Source organism: Pituophis catenifer, unplaced genomic scaffold, assembly GCF_029215685.1.
Source record: "Pituophis catenifer annectens isolate HBS135680 unplaced genomic scaffold, rPitCat1.0.hap2 SCAF_3, whole genome shotgun sequence".
Lineage (NCBI taxonomy): Eukaryota > Metazoa > Chordata > Lepidosauria > Squamata > Colubridae > Pituophis > Pituophis catenifer.
The window spans coordinates 172,185,749-172,199,228 of NW_027256883.1; the positions used below are offsets into that span (position 1 = coordinate 172,185,749).

Genomic DNA, 13,480 nt, shown 5'->3' on the forward strand with positions numbered 1-13,480 from the left:
GTGAGAAATATTAATTACTTCAATGAATTTTTCAAATTATTCAAAAAGAAACATGATGTATATCATGGCTGTAAAATCTATGTATATGATTTAGCATAAATATAGTTCATTTCCAGCTTTAACAGATTCCAGCCTCCAACAGAAGATGATACTAAAAGTAGAGGATGCAGCTTTGCTGACAATTTTTTCCTCTATTGGTTATCTATATGGACCTTATTCTGCCTGAACAACTTCTCTCTAGATCACTGTTTCTAGCCCAGCATGGCTGGCTAGGGAATTCTGGGAATTGAAATCTTCACATCTCAAAGTGGCCAAGGTTGAAAAACACTGCTCTGAATTAATGGCCAAGTTGCTATCAAACACCCAGGCTGGGGTTTTTTTTTTGTTTTTTTGTTTTTGCTGAACTGCTTACTAGCTTGCCATTTTATTAGATTCTTTGCCAGTTCAGAGCAATGCCCACTTTGGCAGAACCTTATTAAAGGCTTATGGTATCTTCAAGTCATCCAATTATACAAGCGCTTCTATCTTCCATGTTGCTATATATTTATATAGCCACTATGGTGATTGGATAACACAAGAAAAAGCTTTAAATCTCTCACAGGGAAATAGCTTTGGCTTCTTAAAGCCAGCTTTGTGAAAGCTTCTATCTGCCAGTATCAGGTGATACTGATACCTATGATTAACCAGCTGCTCATGGAAAGGACAGAGATACAAAAACTTTTCTTTTGACCCCCAGCAATTCTATTTAGCACTTCAGCTTCAGTGCCTTCCAATTATGGATGCAAGCTTCAGCTCATCACTTCAACCTTACAAATATTTCTTCTTCAAAATGAAAAAAAAAAATCTATTAACATCTTATTTGGCGTTATGCTCTGCAGTCTTGGACTGCCATGATGCCTAATCTTATTTTGAACATGTGATTTATGACTGAGCAGTAAAAAGACATTTACATATAATTTACTCCATTAGATAAATGTTATATGTTTGTACCACATGATAAGCTAAAATGAGGTTGGCTAAGTAAGTTATTATATTATACAAACCCAGCCAGTGGGTAAAATTGTAACTAATTAACATGTAGTTGTTAATTATATAATGCCTGGTAAAAATGAGCAACACAATCCAGATCTGACTTTCTACATTTACAGGAGAAAAAGATACAACATCTACTGTGTGGAGCTGAAAACATAGGAGATTTTGGGTGAAATGAAAAGATTGGAAGAAAAGTATTTTAATAAGGGATAATGCCATCTGATCCTGGTCTCTGGTTCATCCCATTGTTACTTGCCCCAAAGTTCACAATTGCATAGGGTCTCTTTGCTAATCAGTTGATTGGCTTTAATTCAAAAAAAGAGGATGGAATTTCTTGTTCTAGCTGATAAACTTTTTCTTTTTTTATCCCCCAATGACATTCCTGATACCATGGAATTTGAATCTTTTCGCTCTAAATGAGAAGTATTTACCAGAAAGGATGATGACCCTGAGTTTAAGATCTCTTTTGCCCTCACAAGGAATTTAAAGAGAGTTTAAGAGGTGCAAATTTTTTAAATCATCAAATTCCCTCTCAGTGAGAGTGAAAGCATTCTTCCATGACACTAAAAATATAATATTTACTCTTAAAAATCCATTTTAAACTTATTTTAGAAGTCTGGTAAAAGTCAAACAATCTTTGTCTCTTATCTCTTCTCCCATTCCTTACTCATTCCCTTTTTAAACAAAGCTAAATTTTACGTAATACATGATGTCAAAAAGAGGAATTTAAAGAATTAGACATGTGATTATTGACAGATGACTTGTCATTTCTGAATAGGTTTATTAAAAAAATGTTGCACTTTGATTTCGAATGAGGCCAACTTGGTAACTCGTTTATAAGCTTACTAGCCACTTGAAAAATAACATACTATATATCTTTTCATTGAAAACCTCAAGTACTATATAAAGCTCTTATATCTAGTCCAACAGATTACCTTGAAAGTCTCAAAAAGTTCTATCTCTGATCTGAACTCGGTACCTCTCATTGCAATTCTTTGTGTGACATAAAGTTCCTTTATAATCTATTTTAGCAAGTCATCAAGAATTGATTAAAGATAATTTGTAAGTGATAATATGCTGTTAATATTATATTACGAAGGTTGTAACCTATATAGATTGTACCTGTGAGACTGAAAGACAAGTGGGTACATATGTCCATCTTTGGTTACTATGCTCAATTAGTAATTTATTTTGGTCACATTTTTTAAAGAAATGAGAGCAATCAATTGCCTGATAATGAATGTTGACATTGGCTTATTGCCCATTTTTCCTAAGACCGATTGCATCATGAAACATTGATTGAATTCCTATTAACTGCTGGACTAGTTATCACAAAAGGTTGAAAAAATAAAGATGACCTGTCTCTGGATTAATGTTAATTAAAAATGTGGCAGATTGTTTTCTCTTCTCCCCCCCCCCCCAAAAAAAAAACCCCTCCACCTGAATCACAGCAATAAAGAGCTTTGACGAACCTTACAATTAAGGATAGTTTTATTCCCATTTGGCCACCATTTCATAAATATTTAAAATATTCCTTTCATTTGTACAAATGTCTTTCTGGGAAAAATATTAAATATGGATATAAATAGCCATTTATATTCTCTTTCAAAGTAAGCAACTTTATGCAGTGCATATTAAAGAAGCAAGAAATATTAAGCCAAATAAATGAATATATATCATAGAATAACAGAAAATATAGTTGCATCTTTTTTCCACTGGAAAAAGTTCCACTGAAACTATTTCTCTTCATACTTTTCTACCTATCCTTGTTCCTATTGTCTCCATATACTGATTCATACATTGCCTTTGGCTTCTTAAAACATATTTGTATTTTATCTTAGGGGAATAATTTTCCCTGTAATCGTCTGTGGAGGTGAAAACTGGACTTTGAGAAAACAGGCTATAAAGAACATTGCTGCTTTTTAAACGTTTGGTGCTGGAGAAGACTCCAGACAATACTATTTATTTATTATATTGAATGTATTGGTTCAATTTATATGCTGCCCTTTTCCGGAGACTTAGGGCGGCTTACAATGCGTTAAGCAATAGCCTTCATACTTTTGTATATACCTGCTTAGTAGGGCTTTTGGGGCCCCCCCTAAGTGGTGTTCTTTTTTATACAAAGTCAGCTTATTGCCCCCACAATCCGGGTCCTCATTTTACCTACCTCGGAAGGATGGAAGGCTGAGTCAACCTTGAGCCTGGTGAGATTTGAACTTGCAGTAATTGCAGGCAGCTGGTATTACTTAACAGTGCTTTAGTCTGCTGTGCCACCAAGACTATGGATAACCATGAAAACAAATAAATCATCAAACCAATCAACCCATTGGCGGCACAAATAACCAGGATCAAATTAGCATTCTTAATACGTATATGTAAACATATAGCTCTCTGGACAACGGTGGAAGGAAAGAGGATGATCAAGAGCAAAGTTGAGACTCAATTACAGTGGTAGCTGGAAGACCTGAATAATCAGTTTAGGGACATGACAGGACAGAATAACAGAATTGGAAAGGACCTTGGAGGTCTTCTATCTAGACCAACCCCCTGTTCAAGAGGGATCCTATAACATTTCACACAATGGCTGTCCAATCTCATCTTAAAAACCTATAGTGATGGGGCAGCCATAACTTCTGAAAACAAGCTATTCCACTGAGTAATTGTTCTCACTATCAGGAATTTCTCCTTAGTTCTAGGTTGGTTCTGTCCTTGATTAGTTTCCATCCATTGCTTCTTGTTCTGCCTTCAGGTGCTTTGGAGAATAGGTTGACCACATCTTCTTTGTGACAGCCCCTAATATATTGGAAGACTGCTATCATGTCACCCCTAGGGGTGTCAAACTGGTGGCCCATGAGCCTGATGCATCGCATGCAGCCCATGCCCACCTCAGCTCCGCAAAGGCAAAAAAGTCACGATACGTCATGTGACATCACGACGCGATCGAGTTTGACACCCATGGACTAGACATACCCAAATCCTGCAACTGTTTTAGCCTCCAGTCCCTTAATCATTTTTGTTGCTCTCTTTTGTACTTTTTCTAGAGTCTCAACATTTTTTTTGTATCCTGGTGACCAAAACTGGACCCAGTATTCCAAGTGTGGTTTTACCAAAGCAGTATATAAAGGAGTACTAACATTTCACATGAATTATCATGATTGAGAAAACCTGTGTGGTTGCTGACAGCCGACACCAATATAAACCATCATTTTCTCCTTAAGATTTCACATGCTCCGGTATACATATAACCACAATTTCCTTTTAAAACTGTTTTTGTTTTCTTTGCCTTCCTTTTTCACTTCTATGTTTTTAAGTAAGTATTTATCTGGAAGGCCTTTTTTCTTTTGTTTGTTTTTGTTCACTAAAAGCCAATCTAAGAAATAGAAGTATGCTGCAACCGTGGAAATTGGGACAAAGTGAGCATTTCAAATAAGCCATTCCATCATTCCATTCCATCAAATGTCAATAGTCATTCTATCAGTAGGAGAAAAGAGATTTGTGTTTATCCTTAAAGATATGGATTTTTTTCATTCCAGCATTCCTTGAATTGAGTTTCAATCTTGCTAATTAGTAAATACATTATTTTCTTTCCTGTTTCCAGATTTTATTTTATTTTTTTGCATTCCATCTTGGTTGGGGATTCTTTTTCATTTGGAGATCATTTTGGGGATGAGGATGCTAAAGATGCTATAAACGAGACAAATGAATATTTGGGGGACTGAAAGAAACACAGATATCAGTAATTAGTAGCAATTGTCCGTATAGAGTTGGCAAACAGCAATTAATATGCATGTTATTATTTTTACACAACATGGATTTGCATATAAACATATTTTTTAAAAATCACTAGAATTCTATTTATTAATCCATTGTCCATTTAGCTTTTTCTGCTTCCTTGAAGCAACCATCAAGTTGCTACATTCAGTCATTCAGTGCAGAGCATGTCTGACACTTTTAGATTAGTTCAGTTTAAATATTTGATGCTGAAAGAAGAACTTCAAGTGCTTAAACATCAGCAGTTGTTTTTATTTGTAACAGAACTAAAGGTGTATGTATGTGTATTAGCATATAATATTTGTGGCTGGATCTGTGGAGGGCACATGCCAGGCTGATGTAGCTTAGCAAGGTATCTGTTGTGGGCTGCTGGCAGCCAATGGAGCTGGCACCAGAGTCAGACAGTGAGGAGGTTGGGGAGGAACTTGGGCCAGTCCTGGGGGCTGGGAAAAGCTCAGACAAGGGCTCTGCATCGGAAGCAGAGAGGGAGTTAGCAGCGAGGCAGAGGAACAGCTGGAGCCTGTTCCCAGTGTGCGCATGCACAGAGCTGCTAGAAGATAAGAACCATTAAGAAAGCAGGGTAGACTCAGGAGTAAGGCCACACTTTGGAGATGATTTGCCCCACTCATAGGACATAAAAGAGGAGCGAACGGGATGTGGGCTTTTGCAGAAAGCAATTAGTTCATCTCGTTTCAAGATTGGAAAGTTCTGTTCATGACTCTAATAGACTCGGTGCCGAGTTTGGCCTTGCTCTGCATTTGGAAATTGGTTCTCTGGCAGCATTCCAAGTGAGATAAGGTGAGGGTTGATAAACATTCCTCTGAAAGACTGTTTGCCAAAGCCTTGTTGATTGTGAATGAATGGAATTCACAGTCGTGTTAATAAAAGAGGTTTTACCGGGATTAAGACTTTGCTTCATGCTTTCTAAGGAAGCCTAGGTCAGAACAGCACCCATTAGTACATCCCAGATAATATTTTCCTGTTTCCGTATTTCTGTGCAGCATAATCACAGTTAGTACTGCAATATGTTCTTCTGCATGCCTATTAGCAACCATTCGGACACAATTTTGCAGAGCATTGTTAGTAGTGGCTGTGCTAAATGGATAGCTAGCAAGATCTTCCTATCCGTACCACTGAGAACATGAGACATTCATAGTTTTTAATCCACCCTTTACTACAGATAAAATAAAAACTGAAAATGGCATTTCAAAAATGTGTAAAGTTGGTTTGCCATTAACTTTAATAATTATCTTCTGTTTCCTTTGTGGGAACAGAAGGATAGCACTTACTCACAGTTGGCATTTTCGGCCCCAAATATCAGTAATTTTTTTGTCCATATTGCACCTCATATTGAAAACATAGTCATAATTTGTTTTGATTCAGCCATCTCTTCCCTTCATAGGTACAAATTAAATTAATTACAATACGCTATGTGAAGGAAACCAAAATCTCTACAGCTTATTTTAAAACTCTATGCTTATTTACTTAAATCCAAATTCTCAGTTTGAATATAGTGGTTAACAATAAACACAATGTGAATTACAAAAAGCAAAATTCAAAAACATGAATCAAAACTATTTCATGTATCAATTAGCAACTGAAAGCCTGACAAAAAAAATGTTACTTGCTTTTCTAGAGGCAAAGCAAGTGAAGGCCAAATACAACTTGTAAGAGTTCCACATCTTGCATCCTAGGCAGAAAAGCAAGTCCTTGGTAATAGGATTTTTTTTAAAAAAGAAGAGTCCTTCCTCCAGATGTTAATGCTGGAACAAGTATTCAATAGAACAGGCACCTCCCATTAAACTATAAAATTAATATTTATAAATTTGCATGAGAAAAGCTAGTAAACAAAATATTAAATTGCACTTATAGTATTTGAATTTTTGGCTCAGTATTGACCAATCCCTACACAAGCAATTGATACTTATAGGATATCAGAATAGTGATCCCACTATTGTGCTGATCCCACATTGGCTTGTATGCGCATGTGAAATGTTCATGCTTTTTTCTATGGAATGCTGATTCCTGTAAAAAAAAGGGTTAGAATATGTTTAAGTTTTATTACTTTAATTCCTACAGTAGGAATAAAGAACTTGCTGAATAAGTATACAGTAACAAGTTAAAAACAAGGACTCTGTAGAGATCAAGGTCTCACATGCTACATACTCTTTTCTGTAAAAAGTCCATTTATGATAAAGAAATTCTTGTCCTTGTTTGGTTGTTAGTTTTCTTGAGAGTGCTGCCTGACATCTACACAAAACAGTTAAAAGAGATAATCTATTGCTTCAAGGTAAGACATCAATCTGCAGATTATATTCATATCTATATCTCTAATAAAGCTAGGGCAGAAATGTGAAATATTGAGGTAGTGTCTGGAGTTTGTGAGAGCTTGGATGGGATTAAATAGGCTAAATTAGAAGGAGCATATCCATGATTTGGAAGTTATCTTGGACTCATACCTACTAAGGTGAATGCTGTAGGTAGCAGTATCTTTCCCCAGCTTCAGTTGTTCTAGTTGCAGTCCTACTTGGAGAAGGACTGCAACTGGCATTGATTCACATTCTTATCAATAATACCAGTATGGGTTATTGTAATGCACTTTTCATGGGGGCTGCTTCTGTGGACTACCCAGAAGCTGAAATTGATGCCAAATGTTGTGGCCCACATGGTGGATTGTAAGAGCCACTATAGTTACATAAACATTGTGTTACGGGCAGTGAATTGACTTTCAGTGAGCTTCCAAGTGTAATTTAAGGTGCTGGTTTCAATCTTTAAGAGTCTACAATATTTGTCATCCTCTTTCCAGATAGAACCTTTCCACCTGATACACTAAAATTGTGAAACTTGGGATATCCAAGTGCCACAATGTATGGAAGAGACACCAAAGATCATGGGATTTTTTTTTCTGTGATGGTCTCTTTCTAAAGGTTTGGGTTATGTCTACCTTCGTAGTATATAAAAACAGAATCTTTCTACAGGGCATTTGAAACCTGTGGGTCAGGATTTCTACTTTACATTTATTGTTGCTTTATAGAGCCCTGGTGGCGCAGCAGACTAAAGCACTGTTATTAACATCAACTGCCTGCAATTACTGCAAGTTCAAATCTCACCAAGCTCAAGGCTGACTCAGCCTTCCATCCTTCCTACGGTAGGTAAAATGAGGACCCGGATTGTGGGGGCAATAAGCTGACTTTGTATAAAATATACAAAAGTATGAAGGCTATTGCTTAAGGCATTGTAAGCTGCCCTGAGTTTCCAGAGAACGGCGGCATATAAATCAAATAAAAAAAAATTGTGTTGATTTTTATATCATTGTAAACTTATAATCAGTCAAAGTCAATAGTATATTAACTCTTCTAACTTTCAGAGTTCTTGGTTCTGGACCATGAATAAGAAATTTCAGTTACTTTAAAAACTTTCCGTCTCACAGTGGTTAATGAAATAATCCATTTTTTCCATAAACCTTTGATGTGATTCAGCTATTTTTTAAATCTAACCAGCGTTCTGATCTACAGCCAACCTCATGTCTAGAAGCTGACAAATAAGGATAAGAGTGTAACAAAATCTCTAAAAGAAAAGTACTTCAAATACTTTGTCGACTTGACCCAGAACAAAACTTCGACCGCCAGCCATAACCACCCGCCCCTTCCGAATCTTTGAATTAGCTCCGCCTGCCTGGTTTAACACCCGCCTTAGGCTCCGCCCCTGAACACGGCGCAGCCAGTCAACGCAAGGCTATGACATCAGCGCAGGGAAGCCGACCCGGGGAAGTAACGAGAGTGAAACATCGTTGCGATTCCTTTTCCTGTCTCCGCGCTCGAAAGAGGCAGCGAACCGGCCCCTGGGATCGGGACAGACCCGAAGAAGCGGCGGCTTGTCCCGAAGAGACCCAGGGGAGGCCGAGAGACAATTCTGTATGCTCAAACCGGAGGAGAGAGAATAGCCCAGAAAGAATCGTGCCTTTAAGAAGCAGCGAGGCGGGAAGACATTGAGTTTTGATCCGGCTGCTTTGCGCAAACTTCCTAAGAGCGTGGGGACGAAAGAGAGGAAGCGGGAGGAGAGGCAGGGCGAGGCGGGCAGGGTGGAACCGGCAGTTTGGCTGTGTCCGCTTCGGACTGAACGATGCTGTCTAACTCTCAGAATCAGAACCCGCAAATACTTTTCCCCAATCCGCCACCTCCTCCGCCTCCGCCGCCACACCAACCTCCGCAGCAGCAGCAGCTGGCCCAACAACAACAACAACAACAACAACAACAGCAGCAGCAGCAGCAGCAGCAGCAACAGTTCCCCCAGTTCCACCTGAAGTCTGTCCTCCCGATAAAGAAAAATGCCATCACGGATGATTACAGGGTCACCACGCAAGTCCTGGGGCTGGGGATTAATGGAAAAGTTTTGGAAATCTTAAACAGGAAAACCGGGGACAAATTTGCCTTGAAGGTAAGCTTTGTCAGAGATTTGAATTTACGGCGTCTTCCGCGGCTCTAGATGCTCTTCGCCTTTGCGGTTTTATACTGTTTCGTTTTGGCAGGAATCGGGAGTTTTATGTAAATCGAACTTCCCCACTAAACTGAAATAGGTTGGACCAGTTCTGATGCATGGCCCCCTCAGGCTGTTTTGGCCACGCTGTAGGGGGATTTTACGCGGACTGGTATGTTCTCGATCGGTCGATTCCGAACCTCCAAAGTTGTTCCGTGTTAGTGCGTGACGTGTTTTGGGAAGGCTGGTCGCCGTGGTGTTGTGGTTTGAACCCCCGCACGGCGAAGAGTGCGATCGGAGGCGGTGCTTTGTGGTTTAGGAGGAGTTCCACACTTAAGTGTATTCACCAGCGGAAAGTTTTGTCTCGCCCGGCCTCTATTTAGGTGAAGGACTGCTTGAAGATATAATCAAGTTTCCTGTCCCTCCTAACCGATACTTCCCCATTTAGCATTTGGTCGGATAGGAATTCCCCAGGAAGGAGGAATTCCCAAAGTACAAAACTGCAGACTCGCCTTCTTTCACGCAAAAGGGGTCTGACACGCGTGGGATTGCGGTCTTTGGCATGTAACTCGCCTCCGAGAACCCATAACTTATTTGATGACCAACAGTTTCCTACGTAGTAGCTGAAGGACAACCCCCCCCCTCGCTCCTTTACTGGTAGATCCAACTGCTTGAATCTCAGTTGGTTCGGCATAGAGTCTAGATTGCCCTGTCGTGGAGGGTTGGGGGGAGAGAGGAGAGCGGGAGGCAGATCGGAGAAAAAAAATAATAATAAAGGGAGAAAGCTTTGCGTGCATAGCAGCTGCTGGTTGAAGGGCTGACAAATCCCGCGAGGCCCCTTGAGAAAACCAGTGCGGGATCTAAGGTTGGCGTGTCTGATTAGGAAACGTAATTCCTTTGAGATTTGGACCTCCAGGCCGTGGCGGCTCCTTCTGGCGCAGCCGGGGCCTGGTTTTTCTCCTTCCACCCCGCCTCCTTTCCTTCAGGGAAAAGTCCCGTTGACTGAAAAGTGCCTGGTTTCAGCCGGGGAGGGGGCGGGGGGGGAATAAAAGCAAATTCACCAGCAACAGTTTTTTGCGGTCGGGAAAGGAATGAGAAGAGCGTCGTGGGAAGCGCTTTTGCCCGGGGATTGTTCTCCTGGGACTGGACCATAGATGCCCCAAAGGGGAGGGGCTTAGAAGAACAACAAAGCAAATGAGGCTGGGGGAAAAATGGAGATTCTTAACCTGTCATCTGAATGTTGTCTGGACGGATCACGTGTTTCGGGATTTGGACAATGGAAGGCGATTTTAAGGGCTCTTGAATTTCCTGCCGCTTCCTCTAAGGTAGATGCTTCCGAAGACAGTTTCATGTAAGGACATTAAAAGAAATCTCAAGGGGACCCGCCGATGCTCTCCAGATGGGTTAGGATTGTAACTCCTAGAAGACGGCAATCCTGCAAGTTGCAAGGCCAGCACATCTGGAAGGAACAAGTTTGGGACCATCTGTTGCATTGTTCCTCAGCATCAGAAGATTTATCACTTTGAAATAGACATAAAAATCCTGCCTTGGTTAGAATGGCATGTGAAAATGAGGGTATTTATGCATATATCATTAAACACATTTGGAGGGTTATTTCCTACAAAATGAGTATAAAATCCTGCCTTAAGTTAAAATGACACTGTGCAAGCACTTTTCCATTTGTGCTATATAAGAATTTCAAGTGTTTTTGAAGAAACATGCTGGCATCCTGATTAATTTCAAAGCTAGGCAATTTGTGAAAACATGCTCACTTTGTATTTGTTTTTGTTTGCATTCATTTGTGAAACTTTTATATATTTTGGGTTGAGTTTAAATAGGTATATTATATAGATGGGAATGAAAGATGAAAAGGAATTGCCTGGAAGATAAGTGAGCTGAACCTGAGGTTTGGTGCTCCACGACTATAGTCAATCATTTATAACACAAGGCAGGCAATGGTTCTTACTAAGGTTGGGGAACACATTTTCATTCTGACTGAAACTAACTGGATGACCTTTTGGCCAGCTTGCCCTTCCCACCAGAGCTTGCTAAACAATTTTGTGAAATCTTGGAAGTTACTGCTCCACAATAAAATTAAAAGGCAAATGATTGTTATTTTTGTAAACAGAAGCCTGCAGAACGAAGTAGCGATGACTGATAAAGTCTTGAAGAAGTAGATAGGAGTATCATCTAGATAGAAGTATTATGAACCCTTCCCTCCCCCCTCCCCTTTTTGGTGCCTTTGAATCAGTGTTGATTCCTGGCAACCACCAGGACAAGTCCCTGCAATTTTCTTGGCAAGGTTTCTTGGAAGTGGTTTGCCCTTGCCTTCTTCCTAGGACTGAAAGAGAGTGACTGGCCCAAAGTCACTCAGCTGGCTTTGTGCCCAAGATCACAATAGGTAGGCAGCTAAGAGTATTTCAGAAAAAATATAATCAATATTAAAATATTTTATTTAAAATTCTGTCTTATTTTTCTGCATAGATTTACTGTATATTAATGCGTTTGTGAAGTAGGTATCACAGCCAGGATATTTTCTTCTGTAAAGTACAAACCAAAACTATTTTATAGGCAAGAGTATAAAATAAGATTATGGATTACTGAATGAAAGATAACTAAATATTTGTGGCCTCCTGATTATTGGTTTGAATTATTCCTATGCAGCATTACTGATTTCCAGTAGTAACTTTTAAGTAAGTTTTATATACGTGTACATAATTTTATACTATTTTTATATGCATATCAAGGTTTGTAAGGATCTGCTTAGAAACAGACTTTCAAACTGCCTGCATTTTGTTTCACATTTTTGCATCAGTTGTCTTTTACTTTTTTCAGTTTAAAAGTGTCTCTGTGCGGGATGTCATTTATCATATACTAGCTGAATACCCATGCTCTGCTATGAAACTATGTGATCGGGCTTGATAAATCGACACTTAGAGTTTGAAAATTAATGAGTAGTTACGATCGGCCTCTCCTCTCCCCTTCTGTCCCTCAGGCTTGCACCACAGAAGCCTCTACTCTCTATCCCCTTCTCTCCCTCAGGCTTGCCCCATAGATCCTCTCCAGTCCCCTTCTGTTCCTCAGGCTGGCCCCACAGAAGTCTCTCCTCTCTTCTCCCTCAAGCTGGCTCCACAGAAGCCTTTCTTATCGTACCCCCTTCTCTCCCTCAGGCTTGTCCCATAGACCAGTGGTCCCCAACCCCCGGTCCGCGGCCCGGTGCCGGGCCGTGGAGTACCTGGCACCGGGCCGCGCAGCGGCCGGGGGACATGAACGCTGCAGCGCAAAGGCTCCTGGGCCGTGCGCAAAAGCTCCTGGGCCGTGCGCAAAGGCTCCAGGGAAGAGAGCCCCGCGCAGGTACGCACGTGTGGCCCAAAGCCCCCACCCCTGCGCGCGCTCAGCGGGCCACGGTAAAATTATCAAAGGCTGATTGGTCCGCGGCGATAAAAAGGTTGGGGACCACTGCCATAGACCCTCTCCTCTCCCCTTCTCTCCCTCAAGCTGGCCCCATAGATCCTCTCCACTCTCCTTCTCTTCCTCAGGCTGGCCCCACAGAAGCCTCTCTTCTCTCCCTCCTCTCCTCTCCCCCAGGCTGGCCCCATACATCCTCTCCTATCCCCTTCTCTCCCAGAGGCTGGCCCCACAGAAGCCTCTCCTCTCCCCTTCTCTCCTCAGCCTTGCCCCACAGACACGTCTCCTATCCTGTCCCCTTCTCTCCTCAGGCTTTCTAGTTCCTTCTCTCCATGAGGCTTGCCCCATAGAAGCCTGTCCTATGCCATTTTCTCCAGAGTTATTTTCAAATTGGGAGGGGAAGTAGAACATCTAACTAATTAGCATCAGAGCGTCTTATAATAATATAGGAAATAGTAATGCTCTGATGGTCATTTCTAAAAATCCTTTCTTAGTGAGCATCTAAAAACCAAGAGGAACATATGTGGCAAATTTCAAGTTTGTAGGCTTTACGGTTCTGGAGCTTTCGTGATTAATGCATGAGTGGTTTTCACTTTTATATATATAGATTAATGAGAGAGAGATGCTGGTTTGAATGATTATTAACTACTACTGGGTATGTCTGTGATCTTTCTTCAGGATCAACCAACAAAAACATTTTGACATAACTTGAACCACAAAATATCAATGCAAAATTGAGTTAAAATTCTTTGATGTTCCTTCATGTTAAATCTCATATAATAAGTACTTTGAA

The 13,480-nt window shown here is 40.4% G+C and overlaps 1 protein-coding gene across 1 annotated transcript in view; it reads left to right on the forward strand.

The window, feature by feature from the left end:
• The first annotated feature begins 8,600 nt into the window (after positions 1 to 8,600).
• The window catches only part of MAPKAPK2 (MAPK activated protein kinase 2), an 83,260-nt gene continuing 78,380 nt past the window's right edge, over positions 8,601 to 13,480 (forward strand). The window contains exon 1 of the mRNA XM_070941558.1: positions 8,601 to 9,240. Within this exon, the coding sequence (XP_070797659.1) occupies positions 8,926 to 9,240 (315 nt within the window). The 5' untranslated portion in view covers positions 8,601 to 8,925. The remainder of the gene's footprint in view (positions 9,241 to 13,480) is intronic.